This window comes from Canis lupus, chromosome 6 (genome assembly GCF_048164855.1).
Source record: "Canis lupus baileyi chromosome 6, mCanLup2.hap1, whole genome shotgun sequence".
NCBI lineage: Eukaryota > Metazoa > Chordata > Mammalia > Carnivora > Canidae > Canis > Canis lupus.
Window position 1 is genome coordinate 48,201,322 of NC_132843.1, and position 22,311 is coordinate 48,223,632.

The 22,311-nt window shown below is 39.1% G+C and overlaps 1 protein-coding gene and 1 long non-coding RNA gene across 6 annotated transcripts in view; both read right to left on the bottom strand.

Annotated features, from left to right (window-relative positions):
- Positions 1 to 372: 372 nt before the first annotated feature.
- LOC140634719 (uncharacterized) lies at positions 373 to 5,133 on the bottom strand. The gene is made up of 3 exons (XR_012032110.1): positions 4,992 to 5,133; positions 4,712 to 4,879; positions 373 to 531 (listed from the first exon to the last, which is right to left on the bottom strand). It is a non-coding gene; the product is annotated as an uncharacterized lncRNA (long non-coding RNA).
- A 10,433-nt stretch (positions 5,134 to 15,566) lies between these two features.
- Positions 15,567 to 22,311, bottom strand: part of EXO1 (exonuclease 1) — a 31,715-nt gene continuing 24,970 nt past the window's right edge. For 4 of the 5 annotated variants that reach the window (XM_072830399.1, XM_072830400.1, XM_072830402.1 and 1 more), the window contains 2 exons: positions 19,636 to 19,829; positions 15,567 to 16,698 (listed from right to left, as the gene is read on the bottom strand). In XM_072830399.1, coding sequence (XP_072686500.1) covers positions 16,557 to 16,698; positions 19,636 to 19,829 — 336 coding nt within the window. In that variant the 3' untranslated portion in view covers positions 15,567 to 16,556. The remainder of the gene's footprint in view (positions 16,699 to 19,635; positions 19,830 to 22,311) is intronic. The other variant, XR_012032902.1, reaches the window with a different exon arrangement.

Below are 22,311 nucleotides of genomic sequence, written 5' to 3' on the forward strand. Positions count from 1 at the left end.
GTTCCCTATAATCGAGCACACATGGGACTCCTGGCCACATGGGGGTGAAATCAAAATCCCCAAAGGCCTGCCAGCTTCTACCACAGAAGACACTTAAAATTCATCTCCTGCTAATCACACAAAATCATCACACAAGCTAACCATTTCTTAGAAAAGACTTAATATTTATAGAATTCCTAAGAGCTACCACACTGTCTTAGAACACTAAAGAGGATGGAGTCCCATAAAGATACAGAGACAGGCAGGCCTTCCTGTCATGGTGGGTACTGATCATACAGGAAGCTCCTGGGTGGGGAGGAAGGAGAGGGCAGGAAGAAAAAACTTTAACTGGGCATGGAATGGGCCCCTGACCCAGGCCTGACTTACCTCTGTCTGTCCACTGCAAACATGTCTACCCAAGGAGCCTCCTCCCCATTCTAGTGTGCTGTCTTCAAACTCAACAATTACCCAGGAGGGCCTGTTGAAAGTGCAGATTCCTGGGCTCCACTCCACAGATTTTGGTTTAGTAGATCCAGAAAGCAGCCTGTGAATCTGTAGGATTGTGAGATAGGCAGACCTCACTTTGAGAAATATTGTTTGAGAAGCACACTATATCCACCTGCTGCTCCTCCTGCTGCCTGGAGTCTTTCAAAATGTCAGGTATATTTCCCTGCCTATGCCAGTCACTGCTGAAACAGTGATTCATATCTGGTCATTACTTCACTTTTTATATATAAAACTTCAGTCCTTGTCCCATTTGGTTCCCTAATAACAGATAAAGAAACCAAGGCACAGAAATTAAAGGTTTGTGTAGAGGCAACCCAGGTGTCCATGGAAGCAACCCAAGTGTTCGTCTACAGGTCAATGGATGACCAAAAGTGGAAATATACATACAGTGGAGTATTAGCCTTAAAAAGAAGGAAATTCTGATAGGAAATTATTACAGTATAGATGAACTTTAAGGATTTATGCTAAGTGACATCAGTTAACCAGGAAAATACATTCATTGTATGATTCCTCTTGCACGAGGTACCCAGACTAGCAAAATTGGAGAGATAATGTAGAATGGTGGCTGCCAGGGGCTCAAGGGATAGAACGGGGAGTTCATGTTTCATGAGTACAAAGTTTCAGTTTGGGAAGATAGAAAAATTCTGGACCTCAGCAGTGGCAATGGTTGTACGGTAGTATGAATGTACTTAATGTTTCTGAACTGTGCCCTTAAGATGGAATTTTTATCACAATTATCACAATTTTTAATCACAATTAAAATAATAGAAGAAATGAGAGGACAGCTCTTTGCAGCATCTCTAGGGTGAAAAGAGAGCTACTAGAATCCTGCTGGAAGTCTGTTTGGTGTCCTGGAGATTTAAAATGCCCTGGGACGCCTAGATGGGCTCAAAGTACAAGGCCATCCCATCATTAACCAGAACAAATATTCACAGCTCAAAAATGCTAAGCAAAGATGTCTCTGCTTGCTATGAATTTAAAGTGAAGAATTTTCTGTGTGGTGCCAAGAGAATATGTAAAGCCGTGTGTTTTGACAAGTCATTTAAGCAGCACTGGGGTAGCATTTGGAAAGGAATTACTGCTGGAAAGTCTGAAACTCTTCCTCTTGGATTAACGTTGCTGAGAAACAGCCATAATTTGGTTGCAGTTCATAGCAGATTGAATCTGTTGGTAATGCTTAGTTCTGTCCAATCTCCCTTGCCCAAACATTAGAGGCACAGCCAGGGCACTCCTGGGGTGCAGTGATGAGGGACCAAGTTTACATGGTGGTTAGGAGGGGAAATAGTTTCTGAACTTGGTTACCCAAAGGTGGATAAGCCAAAGACCAAACCCTACCATGGCATTGATCTCCCTTGGGAAAGGGTGGAGCTGGGAGCTGGAGGGGTAGAGGGGCTGTTGTAATCTTGCATCTCAAAACTACACCTCATCTCCTTTCTTGTACCAGGTTCTCATTTTGTGAGGGTCAAGGAGTCCCCAAAAGTGAACTCTGTGGTTTGGAAGACGTTTAGGGCAGGGATTTTCATCTGTTTTATCCACTGTTCTTTGTTTTTTTTTTTTAATTTTTTAAAATTTATTTATTTATGATAGTCACAGAGAGAGAGAGAGAGAGGCAGAGACACAGGCAGAGGGAGGAGCAGGCTCCATGCACCGGGAGCCCGATATGGGATTCGATCCCGGGTCTCCAGGATCGCGCCCTGGGCCAAAGGCAGGCGCCAAACAGCTGCGCCACCCAGGGATCCCTCCACTGTTCTTTGTACAGAGCTCAGCACAGTGCCTGGTGCATAATGGGTGCTTCATATCAATATGTTTAAATGCATTAATGTAGAGATTCAAAATTATTGGGATGGAGAGTAGGGAGTCCCTGAAAATCAGAGGCACACCTATATGGAAGAAGGGGAAGTGGCATCAAAACTCACTTTCCAAAAAAGTCACTGTCACCCCCAGCATCTGGAGTCTGACAAAAGTTGAGATCTAAAAAAAAAAAAAAAAAAAAAAAAAAAAAATGTTGAGATCTAAGGCTGACTTTGGTTTTCCCTTGTTGACTTTCCACTGGTTAATCCAGTGACCCTTAGCAGGTCAGAGGAGAATGCAGGGTGTTCTAAAAGAGCTCATAAAAAAAAAATCATAATAAACATTCTGAAGAACTGTCTGCATTAGCCAAAACCTTTGAGAGGTTGTTTCCAGTTCAGGGAGACTCACACACCAGGCACATTTACTGAGCCCGCAGTCAACTATTTTTAGTTTCAGGTTATTTTTTTTTTTACTGAGGCCAGCTGGCAGATGACAACTTCAATGCCTTAAGCTTTATTTTATTTTTTAATTTATTTTATTTTTTTAAAGATTTTATTTATTTATTCATGACAGAGAGAGAGAGACAGAAAAACAGAGACAGAGATAGACAGAGGGAGAAGCAGGCTCCATGCAGGGAGCCTGGCATGGGACTCGATTCCAGGTCTCCGGGATCACACCTCGGGTTGAAGGCGGCACTAAACTGCTGGGCCACCGGGGCTGCCCTTAAGCTTTATTTTTAAAGTCAGCAACATTTGTCTGACTTTGCCTTTCCTCATTCTGAGTGAGAGGAAGGTGGATGTGGGGAAGGTCTGGTTCCTCTGCTCAATGATTCTAGCAGGTGGACAGAGCATTCCCCTATCAAAAATTCCTTAGAGGCAAAATGCTGCCATTGGGCTTTTAAAACACCTGAAACTGGAAGGTTCTTTGGATTTGTTTCCCAAGGCTCCTTTGGAAAATTCTTAGAGAAATGTGAAGCCAGAAATTAAAACACAGTCCCAGCAAGATGTTACAAAATAAAAGAGAAAACACCTGTTATGTCAAATTGAGAGCTCTCACTTTCTTTAGCATTGATAGCTAGACTGATTTTAAAATCGGTCATTCAGAAGATCATCACCTAAACTCTTCCTCTGCTTGAAGGGTCTGAGGCTTTGGGTTTTCTGTGGTGCCTGCATTTTGCTCAACAGCTGTGTCTGTGTCTGACTTAAAAATCCCACAACCAGGACCTAATTCATTCCTCAGCTTCCAAACTGCTTCCAAACTGCCCCGCAGGTGCCAAAAGGAGGCCCTTATGTAGGGCTGTGTGACATCAGGCCTCCTTAACCCTCTCTCCCCTCCCCCTCCCTGGGTAAGAGGAGGTCAGCCCAGAGGATGGAGATGGAACAGCCACCTGCTTGCTGCTCAGAAAGAGTCACTTTGCTCATAACTAGTTCAAAATTTGTCTTTGCTAAAGAAATTAAGATTTACAATGTAGTGCCTAACATGGACCTATGGGCCTAAGCTAGTAATGAAGCAAGTTGACAATCAATTCCTCTTCACCCTGAAATATGTTGTTAGTGTTCACAGTAAGAAATAGATACTCCAGAAAGGTGGAGTGATTTGTCCAGATAAAAAGAAGTGAAAGTGGGTTCAAAATCCAGGTATGTTTCCCTGATGGCAAGTGATGCGGAGCATTTTTTCATGCGCTTGTTGGCCATGTCTATGTCTTCGTCTGTGAGATTTCTGTTCATGTCTGTGTGGAGGTTCCTCAAAGAGTTAAAAATAGATCTGCCTTACGACTCAGCAATTGCACTGCTGGGGATTTACCCCAAAGATACAGATGCAGTGAAACGCCGGGACACCTGCACCCCGATGTTTCTAGCAGCAATGGCCACCAAAGCCAAACTGTGGAAGGAGCCTCGGTGTCCATCGAAAGATGAATGGATAAAGATGTGGTTTATGTATACAATGGACTATTACTCAATCATTCGAAATGACAAATACCCACTATTTGCTTTGACGTGGATGGAACTAGAGGGTATTATGCTGAGTGAAGTAAGTCAATCGGAGAAGGACAAACATATGGTCTCATTCATTTGGGGAATATAAAAATTAGTGAAAGGGAATAAAGGGGAAAGGAGGAAAAATGAGTGGGAAATATCAGAAAGGGAGACAGAACATGAGAGACTCCTAACTCTGGGAAATGAACAAGGGGTGGTGGAAATGGAGGTGGGTGGGAGGTGGGGGTGACTGGGTGATGGGCACTGAGGGGGGCACTTGATGGGATGAGCACTGGGTGTTATGCTATATGTTGGCAAATTGAACTCCAATAAAAAAAAAAGAATAGTTAAAAACAAAAACAAAAAACAAAATCCAGGTATGCATCAAAGTAGCATTAGTAGTAGGGCCCTGGCACATCTCCCACAGAGACACAACTGCCTTGCGACCCCTTTCTCACCTCTATCTTAGCCTCTTGTTTCCTTCTTCCCTGTTTCCATGCACATCATTCAACCAATCCCTTGTGCTGTGGGCTTTCCAAATGTGTTCCTTACTGCTCAGGAAGAGAGAATTCTACACATTCCATATCACCTTCACAAGGTTTCCTTCCATGGTTATCTATATTTTCCTTGAAAAAAGAATCATTACTATCATTTAATGACTTTGCAGTTAGAACAGGCTATGCTATGCTGCAGTAAGAAGCACACCCCAATATTCAATAATGAAACATAACAGGGCACCTGGGTGGCTAAGTCAATAGAGCTTCTGACTCAGTTTTGGCTGTAATCCTGAGATTGAGCCCTGCATGGGCTCTATGCTGAGCATGGAGCCTGTTTGGGGTTCTCTCTTCGCTTCCTCTGTCCCTCCTTCTGGGTAGTCAGCATGCTTAAAAAAAAAAAAAAAAAAAGGTGGAACAACAACAAAAGCTTGACTCTTACCACATCACAGCCCAAGCCCAACTCATGTGGGAGGCTTTCCTGTTTGCCTCTCTTCTGAAAGAAATTCAGGTTCACATGTGGCTTTACACTTGCAAATTGTGTCTTGTCAAAGTCCCTTGCTTCCACAAGTTCAGAGGAGAACACAGGTGACAGAGACACACTTGCTCTTAACCTTTTCAGACTCACAGTGACACCTATTGGGTATCTACTCACCTTCCACTGATGAACAGAAACCATCTGACCCTACCTATAGGGATGCTTCTATAATTATAAGCAGTAGTGTTCTTCACCACAAAGATTGTTATTTTCTCAGCAATTATTGTGTTCTTTGTTGGTTTTACATTTTAATATTGCACACACAAAAGAATGGGGGCTCTGAGAGTTATAACACTTGAGTTTGAACTTTGGATCCATCATCTACTGTGTGACGTTGGGCCAACTGATACACTCCTCTCTCTACCTCAGTTGCTTTATATGCAAAATAAAATAGTAATAATAATATATACCTTGTGTGACTGTGAGCATCAAATGAATTAGTTAATACATGCAGAAACCTGAAACAGTGGCTAGCACATACCACTCAGTGGTAAGTAAAGTTACTTACTGTTTTCACCATTTTGTTATAAAGAGCCTGAGGCTTAGAGAGGTGACACAGAATCTATGAAACAGACAAGGTTGGCCTGGACACCAGACATGACTTATCAACAGCATAAACTTCATCATCACTATTATCCTTCACTGGAATAGGAAGAAAGAACACTTGTGAATTGTTTTTGACATTGTGCTAATCACTACCCATATTTTCTCAGCTATTTCTTCTGAAAAAGAGAACTGAAGTTCAGAGACACGGATAACATGCTCTGGGTTGCACAGCTGGTGGGAATTGAACCACATAAAAACATTCCATTATCATATAATGTGTCCCATTCTTGATTTTTAAGCAGCAAACTTTGGGGTGGGAAATCTTGTGGTCTGTGCAGAACTATTTTCTGAAACAGCTCTCTAGCATCCCAGACTGTACCTTACACTGTACAGACCTTCAGAGTTCAGATCAAAATGGAGAATAAACGTACTATCCATTCAGACATGAAGACTATTTATTCTCTAGTCCCCAAATGTCCATTATAGATGGTCTTTTTAGAAACCATGCATCCTTTAGTGAAGGTGAGCAGACCACCCTCAGATCCTCTGGGGTCTCAGGGTGAGTGATTTGAGGTCCTGCCTCGCAGCCCCCATAACTTCCAGCCATAATCCTTGGTCTCCTTTCATGAATCTGCTTTGCCGGTGTTTGTGTCTTATCCATGGGGATTAAAAAAACGTGATATCAAAACATCTGTTAGACACAAGAGTAGGAAGGGGGAAATAAACCTAGTATGGGGGATCCCTGCGTGGCGCAGCGGTTTGGTGCCTGCCTTTGGCCCAGGGTGTGATCCTAGAGACCTGTGATCGAGTCCCACGTCGGGCTCCTGGTGCATGGAGCCTGCTTCTCCCTCTGCCTATGTCTCTGCCTCTCTCTCTCTCTGTGTGACTATCATAAATAAATAAATAAAAATTAAAAAAAAAAAAAACCTAGTATGGGTCTGGAAAATAATCTGGAAACCCAGCTGGAGAAGGTGGCAGGCCTTGAGGGGAACAGCCACAGAGAGGGTTCCAAGCCCTTTCTAAGATTCTAAGCAAATTCTCTTTTTCTTTTTTTCTCTCTTCCTTCTTCCCTTCCCTTCCTCCCTCCCTCCCTTACCCTCCTCCCTCCCTCTCTGGTTAAATTTATTGATTGATTTATACAATAGTTTGTTCCAAACCAATTTGGAACTTGTGGGTCATCTATGCAAACTCTTGCTTTCTGCACCTCTCACACTTGTTATACTGTACTCCCAAAGACATCTGGCTATTGGCCCTTTGGCCTCCTAAGAAAGATATGTTTTTAGAGTTCTGGAGGTTGGGAGGAGGATACAGTGTCAGTCAGTCACCATGATCTGACGGTCTGGTGCCTTAAGAATTTTCCCAGCCTGACCCTAGCCATTTGACATGATTCAGAGAAGCTTAGTTATGAGAACTTTGGGAGCTGCATTAGTTGGCTATTATGGCATAACAAATTATCCTAAAACTTAGTGGCTTAAAACAACAAGCATTTATTATCTCACACAATTTATGTGGGTTAAGAATTCAGGAGCAGTTTAGCTGGGTAGTTCTGTCTTGGGGTAACTCACTCAGTTGCAGTCAAGATGTTGGCCAGGGCTCGAGTCATCTAAAGGACTGATTGAAGGAAGGCTCACTCACGTCTCTGGAAAGCTGATGCCAGCTATTGGCAGAAATTCTCAGTTCTTTTTTTTTTTTTTTTTTTAAGATTTTATTTATTTATTTATTTATGAGAGACACAAAGAGAGAGAGAGGCAGAGATGCAGGCAGAGGGAGAATCAGGCTCCATGCAGAGAGCCTGACATGGGACTCAATCCCGGGTCTCCAGGACAAGGCCCTGGGCTGAAGGTGGCGCTAAACCGCTGAGCCACCTGGGCTGCCCAGAAATCCTCAGTTCTTTGCCATATGGACCACTTCATAAACGTCCTTGAATGTCATCAAAACACAGCAACTGGCTTCCCCTTGCTTATCTAAAGAGAACAAGGTGACAGTCACAATGTCTACTTTTCTCACAGCTTTATTGAATTATATTTGACATATAACATTGCATAAGTGGAAGGTATACAATGTAATGATTTGATATATCTATATATTATGAAGTGATGACCACAATAAAGCTAACACGTTCATCACCTCACATAGTTACCATTGTTTGGTGTGTGGTACCAACTTTCAAGATCTACTCTTTTGGCAATTTTCTTTCTTTTTTATTTTTAAAGACTTCATTCATTTGAGAGAGAGAGAGAGAGAGAGAATGAACAGTGGGGAGGGGGCAGAGGAAGAGGGAGAAGCAGACTCCCCGATGAGCATGGAGCCCAACGTGGGGATTGATCCCAGGACCCCAAGATCATGACCTAAGCCAAAGGCAGACGTATAACTGACTGAGCCACCCAGGTGCCCCAGCAATTCTCAATTACATAATATAGTCACCATGCTGTACTATAGATCACTCTAGTCACCATGCTGTACTATAGTTCACCAGAACTTATTCATCTTATAACTGAAAGCTTGTTCCCTCTGACCATCTTTACTCATTTCTCCTACCCTGCTGCTCCTTGCAATTTCCAATCTCCCTGTTTCTTGTTTTTTTTTTTTTTTTTTTTTTTTTTTTTTTTAGATTCCACATTTAAGCGAGATCATACAGTATTTTATGACCTAGCCTCAGAAGTCATAAACTGTCACTTCTACACTGTTTTTGTTTGCACAAGTGAGCCCTAGTCAGTTTGGGAAAAAACTATGCAAGACTGTGAGTACCAGGAGACAGGGATGTTAGGGGCCATCATGAGGCTGGCTTTTTTTTTTTTTTTTTTATTTATGATAGTCACAGAGAGAGAGAGTGAGAGAGAGGCAGAGACACAGGCAGAGGGAGAAGCAGGCTCCATGCACCGGGAGCCCGACGTGGGACTCGATCCCGGGTCTCCAGGGTCACGCCCTGGGCCAAAGGCAGGCGCTAAACCGCTGCGCCACCCAGGGATCCCGAGGCTGGCTTTTTTTATTTTCTCTGAGCTTCTATTGCTTCTTCTAAAATAATGGAAACAATTCGAGTACCTTGGTAGCGCAGTTGGCTGGGCATTGGACTCTTGGTTTTGGCTCAGGTTGTGATCTCAGGGTGGTGAGATCCAGCCCCTCATTGGGCTCCACGCTCAGTACAGAGTTGTCTTGGGATTCTCTCTCCCTCTTCTTCTGTCTCTCCTGCTTGTGCTCTCTTTCAATAAATAAATCTTTTAAAAAATAATGGTAATAATTATTTTGACTCCACAGCAACATTCTTTTATTCATTCATTCATTCACTCAAAAAAAAAGTCGATGCTGAGGGTACAATGATGTTGTTGTTGATGCTGAGGGTTGATGCTGAGGGTACAATGAAGAGCAATCATTGTAGTTACATAGTCTTTCTGTCTTCATGGTGTGTACAGCTTACTGAAGAGACAGACAATAATAACAAACACACAAATCAACATAAGATCCCAAGTCTGAAGGCAGCTTGGGTGGCTCAGCAGTTTAGTGCTGCCTTCAGCCCAGGGCCTGATCCTAGAAACCTGGGATCGAGTCCCACGTCAGGTTCCCTGCATGGAGCCTGCTTCTCCCTCTGCCTGCATCTCTGCCTCTCTCTCTCTGTGTCTCTCATGAATAAATAAAATCTTAAAAAAAAAAAAAGATCCCAAATCTGATAAACAATGAAGATAGTTAATTGGGGGTTGGGAGTGGATATTCAGACTGAACTAGCTCTTGGTCCACCCTTCCTTTTCCAACCCACTTACATGTAGGAACTGCTCACTGGAACTTCAGATTGAGGAGACAGAACAGAAACTGGCCATTCAGGAGATCTTCACTGCCTCTACTGCCCAGAGGTCAAGTCCAACAGTTAAGACCTTTGCAGTCTGAGCCCCTACCTGACACTTTCTCCCCCAGTGAAAGCCCTCTGATCTAGCTCAGCTGGTCTCTTTTCTGTAAATATACTCTATGTGCCTCCCTCCTTAAGCTTTGCTTACACAAAGTCCTTGTGTGGAATTCACTCCCCACCCTACTGCCTTTTATCTATCTCCATCACATACATTCCCATTCAAGTTCCATCAGATTGTAAATCCTACAGAGGTCCCAAAGAGGGGCCTATTCTTTTCTGCAGGAATATTTGCTGTAGATACAACTGATTTTACATTAATATTGTCAGACATGTTCATATTTAACTTTTCTTGTGTAAAGTTAAGCTTGGGTCTAATCCAATCTAGGATAATAACATACTTATAAAATGACCTCCCTGACAGGCAGGGCATCCCAGGATGATCTACATTAGGAAATGGAGTGAACCTAATGCTTCCAAGAAGGCTGTCAAGTGCTTTTCTCTTTTAGTCCCTTTTCTGTAAATTGAGTCTATATTTTTGTAGCTAGTAAAATTACTAAAATATTTTTGCCTTGGCTAATAAATTAACCTGATAGCCTTAATGACCATGAAATATTGTGAAGTTCTTCATTTGTTTCAAAATGCAGTACTGAAATATTTGAGGAAATGTTTGAATACTGGAAAAAAAAAGCCCTAAAAATCATTAAGAAATAAGTAAACTATGATATGTATTTTATGGAGTTAAAGAGAATAATTAAAAATAAATTAATGTATATTAATTGGAAAAGATATTTACATCACATGCGGATTTTAAAAAGTTACTTGCAAAAAAAATAAATTACTTGCAGAAATCATGCTTTAAAAAAACCACATAAAACAAGACATCATAAAAAATTACCCAATTGACCTGATAATAGGGAGAGGGGATTCGGATTGGCGGTACTAATCAAAAAAGACTTGAAGCTGGTCTATAATGTTAGAATTTTTATAAGTGAGAGTATATTTGTGCTCTATTTGTATCATTAAAAGAAATAAAAATAAAACATTGTACAAGATGACTTTTAAAATAGACTCAAAGATGCTTGCAGTCTCTTCAGACATTAAGCAATGTGGAGGGGCTGTCCTCTTGTGGAGCAGCCTTTAAGAGATTGCTCATGTTTCATTCACAGTATTTTGGAGTTGCAATTTCTGACTTACAGGTCAACCCCTCACATTTGTCGCATGAGAAAAAAGAGAACACACGTTCTGTGGTGTACCCAAAGTCACTTATTTTAGCCAAGTCACAATTACAGATTGAGTCTTTTGATTCGTAACTGGAAATCTTCAATTATTCTGACTCCCCTAAATCATAAGTCAACAAGTATTAAACACCAAAATTGTTAAAAAGTCATTGGGTGCTGTATGATGTACAGTGCCAGGTAACTAGAAATCATTTAATAAAGAGGGATGTGGGACACTGACCATGTTGCCAGGATCTTGCTAGGACTTGAGAAACAAAGGAGGCTTATGCTTTTATTGGGTAGTGGATTGTAAAATCTAATACAATTGCCGCGTTTAATAATAGCATTACCCTCAAGGCTGCACCTAGTCATTAAACAAACACCAAATAACCAATAGCAAATTGCCGGGGCGGCGGGGGGCGGGGGGGTGTAGGCAAGGGTGTGGAGAGAGACTCCTGAGCGACAGGTGCCCGAGGAAGGCTGACACCCAGGATACAGCAGGAACACTGATGAAAACAACAACGCCCTGGCACCAGAGCACCACCCAACCACACACAACATTAGAGGAATAGGACCTCCATGGTGCACCTACAATAATCACAGTAACAACAAATCCAACCCCATTAAACTCCTGACTAGTCTTTACCAATGCCTCACTTCCAGGCAGACATTACTTCAGTCACAACAGATGGCATTCAATCAAAAACTATGACACACACAAATAAACAGGGCAAAAGAAAACTGTCAAACATACAAGATACAGAACCAGACTCAGAGATGACCCAGATGTTAGAAACACCAGACAAGGAATTTAAAGTAAATATGGCTAATATGCGTTCTAGTGGGAAAAGTGGAAAACACACATGAGCAGATTGGGGAATGACACTAGAGAGACAGACACTAAAAGAGTAAAATAAAAACACTAGAAATAAAACCCAAAAACACAGTAATAAAAGAACCAAGGAAAGAACTGGTAAGCTTGAAAACGGATCTGTAGAAAAGACCTGAAAACAGAGAAAAACAGAGTAGAAAGTAAACACAACAGTGTTAAGAGGTGTGGACAATTTTGAGAGTCTAACAATATAATTGGGATCCCCAGGGAAAGTGAGAATGGGAGCTAAATAGGGAGATGGGGGGGAGGGGTCATACTCTAGCCTATACTCACGTCATTCCTTCTTTCCAGCAGCACATGCCATCTTTCTCCCCACTGTGTTCCAGGTCTTTCAGGAACAGAGGCTCTCTGGTGCTGACTGCCCAGAGAAAGTGTCAAGCCTTTGGGAAGTGAGTTTAGTTGCTGGATTTTGTGCATGAGTGACAAGATATCTGTGGTGTCTAATTGCCGTATGTCATCTATTCTAAGGTATTCTTTGTAACATTTTTGAAAATAGTGTCTTAAAGTGGACAGTCTCAATAGATTTTTTTATTTCAATGATAAAACTAAAATAATGGTGCATCTAACAATGAATTCCATCTTCAATGTGAGTTGCTATTTAAAAAAAATATTGTAAAACGAACAGAAAACCAAAGTAGTTAAAGAGCTTAAGTCATTATAGATTAACACTTTATAATATGGATAGCTTAATAAGCTGTTATAAGACAAATCCTGCTATACATCATAGCCATCAAGTAGAACTTTGCCAGCCACTTCCAGAATCCCCTCCATGTGCTTGTCCCTAGCATCAATCAATGCCTTCCTTCTCCTCTAGAGTAACTACTATCCTGAATTTTATAATCATTACTTCTTTGTATATCTCTATTCTTTTTTTATCTCTATTCTTTTATCAACAAAGTGTGCATTTCTAAATTATCTAGAGATAATTTAAATGTGTGCATCTCTAAATGATCTATTTTATCCATTTAAAGAAAAAATATGGAATTTCCCTCATTCCTTTCAATTTATCTGTTAAAAATCCCCGGGTATTGAACCTATGGTTTCCCAGTCCGGATTGTGCTGATTGCACACGTAAGCTCCACACGTTCCTTTATCCTCTTTGTTTCTGCATTTTGGCAGCTGGACCCAGAGGCATGATCAGACTCCCCTCCCATCCCTTGGCAAGGCTATAGAGGATGCAGAGTTCTTTCGCTAAGGGGCATAACGGGTCTGGTTGTCTCTTTTTGGAATATTAATAGCAGCTGATGCTCAACGTCTGAATCCATTAATCCACCAGGTGTTGCAACATGGTGATATGATCTCATTTCTTTTTCATTATTGGAACACTAAAAAGGCTTTTTTCCCCCAAACGTCCATTTATTTTACCCCATATTACATACCTGTCTAACACTATCAACTACCAGCTAGGCCAAATATTTCTACATTTTCCTATGTTTTTAGTTATACTGCCTGTCATGTAGATATACAGCAATTGCATACTATATTCTCCTTTATAACTCTAAATTTTAATTGTGTAGGCTACACTTAATGACCACCACTAGTCTTTATGGTGCTATTTCTCTAGTTACTGTTTTTTCTAATGGAGCTCATTTTCTGATTCCTCAAGAATTTAAAGGAACACTATTCCTCCAATTCTTGCATTTTCCCTAGAGTTATGTTCCAAATGTTACTCCATTTTCTTCAAGCACAAATGGTGAAGTCTGATAATCTTTTTCCTTACATGTCACTTTGTTTTTGCCTACCCCAAGATTTCATTTTTTTTAAGTTAACTTTGTTACTTAGGTCTTAGTGTTGCATGTTTTGGATCAATAATATTTGAGTACAGAGTGCATTATGGGGCACCTGGGTGGCTCAGTCAGTTAAGTATTCAGCTCATGTGGTGATCTCAGGATCGGGATCCCTGTGTCAGGCTCTGAACTCAGTTTGGAGTTGGCTTCAATTTTTTTTTTAAAGATTTATTTATTTATTCATGAGAGATAGACAGAGAGAGAGAGGCAGAGACATAGGCAGAGGGAGAAGCAGGCTCCATGCGGGGAGTCTGATGCGGGACTCGATCTCAGGTCTCCAGGATCAGGCCTCAGGCCAAAGGCAGCGCCAAACACTGAGCCACCAGGGCTGCCAGTAAGTAAACTTTAAGAAAAAAGCTTCAAATTTTTAAAATTAGTTTTCTGAATTTTTTTTCTTTCAGAGACTATTACTATCTGCATATTGGACCTTCTGTCCCTATCTTCAATATTTGTCACTTCCTAATCTTTTTTTCCCCCCACTTTTGCTCAGATTTCTACCTCCCATCTTTTAGGGCATTATCTATAGTATTTATTTGTTGTGTTCCTTCTGGTTTAGCTTTAACTTTTGAAATGTTTTTTTCTAATGCTTATTCGGAACTTACCCTATCTTTTTTCCAGTTCTAAATTTCCTTCATATACTGTATCATTTTTTCTGTATCATTTCTTAATAACTTTTACCACATTTTCAAATGGACAGTTTTTCATCTTTGTGGGCTTTTGGTAATTTTCAGTATCTGTAAAGATATTATCCTGCTTTTTAGCATCATAAGACATTGATTTGAAAACTTTTCTTTTTTCGTAAAATTAGTTTTCTTTGAAAAGTAAGCATAGTTCACGGAAGCTTCTTGATCATCAATTTTTATTTTATTTTATTTTTTTATTTTTGATCATCAATTTTTAAAAAGATTTTATTTATTTATAGAGCAGTTGTGGGGGGGGGCACTCTGTGCTGATTGCAGAACCTCACCGGGAACTTGATCCCAGGACCCCAGGATCAAGACCTGAGGCAAAATCTAGTCCACTGCTGAAGCGACTGAGCCATACAGATGCCCCAAACATCTATTGTCTTTAAGTGTTCAGAGACAGGGTATTTTGCTGAGAGTCCTTGGTCACCTGTTCCTCCTCCTACTTGTATTTCAATCTCCTGTTCTGCTCAATTTTGATCTTCCTCTCACCAGTTTCTCTTCTGTGGGGGATCCTGTCCCATGAGCCTTGGACAACTCAGCAGATCAGTTCCAACAATTCATGTGGACCAGACCAGTCAGTTCCTTCAGATGTGCCCTGTACTAATTCACTGTGGGAATGGGAAAGCCTTGCCTCGTTCCAACAAGATCTGCCGTGCAGGTCCAATCGATATCCTATTGCCTTCCTCTACATCTCCATCTTGTGGCTGTTGGTGGCTTGTCTTTACCCACTTATATTTTGTCATTTAAGGTTACCATCACCTAAATTTGTTGTGATGCAGTTCACAGGTTTTAAATTTTGTTATCTAGTTGTGGTTATATGGGGATTTGCAGACAGGAAAACTACAGCCCACTGCCATCTTTCCCTCCTCCTGTACTGCTTTTGAAAGTTTTCAGCCAGTTCCATTTTCAGACTCTGCTCGAGGCCCTGGCTTTGGAGGAAGCTGCAAGTCTCCATTTACTGAGCTCATCTAAACGTCTGCTTCCTGTTGGCTTCTACCACTACAGAATTGATCATTTCATTTCTTTGCTAAATCACTTACCACTTATCCATCTGTTTCCTTGCCTGATGTCTCTTCCTCTGTTAACCTTTATGGATTTATACTGTTTTACTCCTTTTCTGTCATTTAAGTGGTATTTTAAGTGGGTGAGGAGATAAACATTTGTAGACAATGTCTGAGTCACATTCTTAATTTGTTCTATAACAGGAAACATTCATAGAAAGCTCAAATTTACTTGTGTTCTTTGGGTCCTTTTCAGATTGGTTTTTATTTAGGAAACATTCATAGAAAGCTCAAATTTACTTGTGTTCTTTGGGTCCTTTTCAGATTGGTCTTTATTTCTTTTAACATTTTTATGCTGTTTCTTACAACTTATGTTTTTTGTTTCATTCTCTTTATCCAAGAGTCCTCTACTATCTTATTTAAAGATTAAAATACTCTGGATCCCTTACTTTATCCTCTGTATCTCAGGTAACACCTTTGTCTCCTGCCAGATCCATCCTTCCTTTCCTTCCCCTCCCCCCTCTGCTCTCTCTTCTCCCTCCCCATATTCACTTGCATGGCTGGTTCTCTTTCCAGGTGCCTGTCTATGTCTTTGCAGATTGTACACATCATAGACTCTTTAGTATCTTACAATCACACCTATAGCTCTAGTTAGGGGATTTTCAAGTCCATACTTTAAAAAGACATAGTAGGGAAAACAGGCTATTTTGAAGTTTAAGAATATTAACAACATAAATAGTTCTTTCCACAGGAGGCTAAAAGCAGTTTTCCTTCACTGTCAATCCGTAGCCCATGCAAATCCTTCAAGGAGAACAGAGCAATGTCCCACCACATGTTCAATGATCTTTAATCTTTCCAGCCACCCGGCCCATGCCAGCAACTTTATTTTCAAATCAATCCTGAAAGAGACAGGAAAGGCAAGGGGTAAAATTTAAAACTTGAAGAAATATAGTGATTCCCTCCAGGATAAACTGACTACAGAATTGTGGCTTTTCATTTATCATCCTTATACTTGACAACATGACAGAAACCTTTAGAGTAGATTTTTATAAATTCTAGGGGACTTGCCCCAAAACATCAAAACTTCCATAAACTGTCAAATATAAAATTATTTCTCTACTTAGCTTCTTATGAAAATATAAAAAGCTGAACAAATAATTATATAGTTAATATGTGAAATATACTCTATTTAAAAAATGGCATACATCTACAAATAAATCTTTCAGTCTGGTAATCGCTGCATTCCCAAACAGCACTTCAAATTGGTATTTTCTTGCAGGCAACAGCCTCCCAGCTGCTGCCATTTATTGGAATATTGCTCTCTGAACATGTATGCATTCAGGTTTGTTAAATATATCCTCTTCTGCTTCCGGAGTTAGTTGGATGTTATCTTTGACTGGTGACAGGGGATCTGGCTTCTTACAAGAAGGAAGCTTTTCAGAATCTCTGCAAAATATAATAAAAAGAATTGGTGTTTTTAGGGAATTATTATTATTAGAGAATAGTATCATTAGAGGCAAAAGAGAGGTATAGAAGAGGATAAGACCTTTCAATTTGTCTTAATTGAATATATGACACCTTCAGGTTCTCCTCTGAGTATCCCAATAAAATTTGAGTTTTCCTCAGCTCCCTTTTGTGCTTCCTAAATCACCTTTCAAGGCAGGTCCAAGGCCACTATTAAATATGTGCTAGCTAAGGCAGAATAATTCCAATAAAGAAACATTAGTTCCTTTGCCCTTAGCACCCTCAAGTCTAAGAATCAAGCCAAGTGAGGGATGAATAAGGTTTAAGTCCTTTTATTCCCCCCTCCTCCCAACTGTTTTTTTGGCTAGAAGGGAGTTCTAAGGCTACAAAATTATCCTATTATGAAGATAACACAGGTAATCCTAGCTCCTGTCAACAAAAATCCAAGAAAGTCTAATTTTCTAAAAGGCATTTAGGAATATTTTTGCACCTCAATTTCTCTTCAGTTAGCAGTTCTCAAAGTATGGTCCATGGGTCCCTAAAAATTCCCAAGACCCTTTCAGACTGCTTACAAGATGAAAACTATTTCATAATAATGTTTAGACTTTATCTGCCTTTTCCACTGGGTTAACATTTGTACTAATGATTCAAAAGGAAAATGGAATAAAAACTACTGGCGACTCAGCATGAATCAGGACACTAGCCTGAAACTGCATGAGAAATACTAGCAGCACTTGTATTTCTCTAGCTTCATGTATTTGAAGTTAAAAAGAAAAGAAAAAAAGTCAGTCTCACTTACGAATGTTCTTGATGAATAAAAATCATTAATTTTAATTAAATCTCAACCCTTTCAATTTCTTAGTACTCTATGAAAAACTGGGAAACACACCATGAGTACTGAAGCATGATGGTTATCGCAAGTAAAAAAAAACATGTCTGACACCATGGTTACTCAAATTTAGGTATTTGGCAAAGGGCTTCTCTAAAATGAACAAAGAGGGCCTGTTGTTACCCCCAAGGGAACAATTAACAGTATTTGTTGCCAATGATAAAATTCAAGTCAAAGTTAGAATTTTGGAAAACTTTGGAAAATTTATCCACCACTTGACAGCTTCCCAATACCTAAAGACTGTTGTGCTAAGACTGTGATGTCTTTATATTGTATAATGAAATGTGTCAACTTTTGGAAGATTAACAACTCAATAAACCAACATTTTCTAAATGACCAATGCACACATGAGGAAAAGATGCACTGAAGGTGTACTAAGGACCAAGACTGGAACACAACCCAGAATAGAAGTCTGTTGACTTGGTTTCATATCCAATTTACAACTAACTATGAAGAAACCATCACTTGTTGAATTTTGGTATGATATCAAAGTAGAAAATTTACAGCTGAATAAAATGTCTATTAAACTATACATTTCCCAACCACAAATATGTGCAGACCCAGATTTTCTCTCTATACTTCAACCAAAACAACCTATCATCAGATCAAACACAGAAGCAGACCGAAGAATCCAGCTTAGCCCTATTAAACCACAGTTAAGATTTGCAAAAATGTTAAAAAAAAAAAAAAAAACAAAAGACACTTTTCATTTTTTTTTGTTTTGGAAAGGTTATTTTTTTGGTAATAATACACTACTGATTTTAATATGGGTTTGTCATTGTTATTTAAAAATAAATATTTGAAAATGTCCACTCTAAATTCTAAGACAGTTAAATCAACTGTTTGAGAACTGCTGCTATATGGTTTAATCCCAGACCTTACACAACACAAAATAAAAATAACCATCCAGCACTCGTTTATTTATATAGTGTTTCCACTCGTACCATCTAATCTGACAGTGACATTTCTACTAGGTAAGGTTTAATCCCATCACCCATGTAACTTTCCGTTTCTCTATTCTTAGCACATTTGCTTTATTGAGAAGAACAGGAGAATAAATTAATCATACATACTTATAACTACAAGTACTTATAAATATACTTATAAGTATTTATAAGTACTTATAAATATAATACTTATAAATAATTATAAATCATAGCTACTCTGAGACTAACTTTGCAGTCTAACAGAAGGAAGTCCTGTGGTTCAAACAAGGTAGGTATATAGAGGTCAGCTCTTTTAAAACACTATTTGCCTCATGCATTAGAAATCTGACACATTCATCACCCGCAAGTGATGATTCTCCCCATTTCAGATGTGATCATTAAGAGAAACAAACTGCTTTAAATCAAGAAATATGAGACAGCATTACCTTCCCACCCCTATGTTTTTTTTTTTTAAATTTCTATTTATTATTTATGATAGTCACACAGAGAGAGAGAGAGGCAGAGACACAGGCAGAGGGAGAAGCAGGCTCCATGCACCGCCCACCCCTATGTTTAAGATAACTCTATTTTCATTACAATCCGGAGCTATAAAAGGAAGGAAGCCAAAACACTTAGACCAGAAAAAGTCACTTGCTTAACAGACCCCAAAGCCAGACCAAGAACTGAGGATTTTTAGGTTGTCATCTTTTCACTAAATGAAGGTATAGACGTTGAAGTTAAGTATACTTAAAAAGTGTCAGCTAAAGAGAATAAAGGAAAATAATTCTCAGGGTAAGAGAAAACAAAACTGACTCCTATGAAAACAGAAAGAATTGGGAAAAAGTGAAAGAAATTACAAAAAAAAATTTACCCTATCATTTTTTTTTTTAAAGATTTTATTTATTTGAGACAGAGAGTGAGAGAGAGAGCACAAGTGTCAGGGAGGGGAGAGGGAGAAGCAGGCTATCCACTGAGGAGGGAGTCTGATGTGAGGCTCGTTCCTAGGACCCCAGGATTCTGACCTAAGCCAAAGGCAGATGCTTCACTGACTGAGCCACCCAGGCGACCCAATTTATCCTTAGAGTAAGTAACAAGGAAACTCACTTTTTAAATCCAAAGTTCTTCCACAGCTCATTGATTTTTATCTGTAATCCTGGCCTGTTCTCAGCATCATGATGATTTCTCTTCTGGATGCTTGATGGCTTCTTGCTGAGCCCACTGGCTCGGGCAGGCACTAGAGGCTTGATCTTGGTTGTAGAAAGACTGTCCACAGAACTAGATTTATACAGCCCAGGAACCTACAGAGTAAATACCCCTTTTAACACTGTTCAAGTAATTACCTTTAGCTAATTTCAAACTATTCTCTGCACATTAAGATAGAAAAGTAACCAATAGGCAACATGTAAAAATGTTTTTCTTCAACCTAATATGTTTTGATTCTACTTAATAACGTATCTTGGATAGTTTCCTTTTCACATGCAGATAATTTTGTTTTGAAGAGGTTGTTTTTTTTTTTTAATTTTTAAAAGACTTTATATTCATTTATGAGAGAGACAGAGAGGCAGGCAGAGACATAGGCAGAAGGAGAAGCAAGCTCCATGTAGGGAGGGAGCCCGATATGGGACTCGATCCCAGGACTGTGGGATCACGCCCTGAGCTGAAGGCAGACGCTTAACCGTTGAGCCACCCAGGCGTTCCGAAGAGGTTGTTATTCAAACAGATCTCTACTGACAGTTAGCTTTTTCTATCCAAGGGCTACTTTTTATCCTGTGGGGAATATGGAGACATCAATGTTTTGTTGTTGTCATTAGGATAGTAAGAGTGAGGTACATAAAACAAGGCTTTCAAACTGACAAAGTTGATAGAGGAGGTATAAAGAACCGGAACGCCTGCATGTGAAAGATGGAATCTTGACTCAGGGTGTTGGTGAGAGGAAAGAGAGAGTGAGAAAGAAGGCAAAGAAAGAAACGTTAGAATTTGGTTAAGTACAGATGTGTGGTTGCTTTCCTTTACCCTCTGCAGAAGGATTGAGCTGGCAGTTACAAAGAAAAGAGACCCTAAGATTTTGAAACTAAATGACAAAGAGACTCTTTATGTAGTAGATGAAAATAAAAAATGTTCAAGAAGAACTGGTTTGAGATTTAACAACAACAACAAACAAGGTGAGTTTCATTGTAGATATTAAAGGTGGATATTGGGGAGCAAGGGGGAAGGTCCATCTGGGGAATTTTCACCAAAACAGATGTGACAGTTAAAACCCTGACAAAAACTCTTGAGAGTAATAATAATAATAATAGTAATAATAATAATAATAAAGAGACAACAGTTTAATGTCTAGGCATAACTTCTTTTGGGTAAGTACTTTCTACATCTCCAGTCCCATCACTGCAAATAATTTGGTATCTTTCTAGACCTTTTTCTATGATTATGTAAACATACAGTGTGCATGAATATTTTGAGTACTTAAGCAAAAATATGATGCCATACATACTGCTTCATGTTCTTCCTTTTTACTCAAAAATAATATGGACACCCTTCCAAGGCAGTGTATGTCTGAAAAAAGCCTTTAGCACCCAAAGATTTAAAAAATAGTCTTATATTTATATATTCTACATTTATATCTTTAATATATTTAGGATTTATATTTATATAGTGTGAGGTGGGGATCTTTTTTCAAATGGATTTGCAGACCATTTACTGAAATTTTAAAAAGGTTTTATGCTATTAGAAAAACAAAGTGTTCATTATGGAAAAACATGAGAAAACAAAGAAGAAAAATTCACCTGTACTCCCACCACCCAAGAACTAAAATCAATTATGTATTTAATAACTCCCTTATTTTTGGATATTTAGGCTAGTTGCAATTTTCCACTATTGTAACTACTATAACCAATATAAGATAAGTATTCAATGTACTTAAATTCTCATTATTTCCTTAGACTCAAGTTCTAGAATGCACTTACTGGGTTGAATTATTTAAACTCATTCAAATTGCTTTCCTGAAAAGGCAGAGCAATTTATATACAATTAATGTGTGATTATCTTCTCACTATACACTCATAAAGATGAGTACAATTAAAAATATTTTTTGAAAATCTGAGGTAAGAAATTCTATTTCATTATTTTAATTTGTATTATTTGACTACTAATGAGGTAAATATACTTTTATATATTAATCAACCATTTGTAGTTTTTCTTTTGTATTGTTTATGTCTCTTGTGCATTTCTGAGAAATAGTATATAAAATATGCTTTCACTTGTGAGCTTTTACTATGCAAAGAAATACTTATATATTTTAATTTAAAAAATACCCTAGCTTATGAGGTATATGGTTTCTAGCAGGTCTTTTGGCAACATATATCAAAGCTTTAAATTGTTATGTGCCTTTGGACCGGTAATACCACTCCATGGAGTTCATTTCTATGAAGCAATCAAGAATGGGCACAAATACCTATCCGCACGATCTTGATTACAGTACTGTCTGCTACAGCAAAATATGTTTAGGGTAAATGACAAACATAATGGAATTAGCTAAACTCATACAACTGCAACCTGTTCAGTCATTTTAAGTAATGCTGTAGAAGCACATAGAAAAAAGATCTTTCTATTGCAAGAGAAGATAAGGGTTTCACAACTTCACCACCTATAACCAGGCATAGACATGACCCTAATAGGATTGAAAGTAGATATTTTTTCTATAAATAAAAATTTAGGCATTTTAATTTTTAATTTTGTTGATATTTCTCAGTTTCTGATAATAAACATACAATGCTTTGAAAG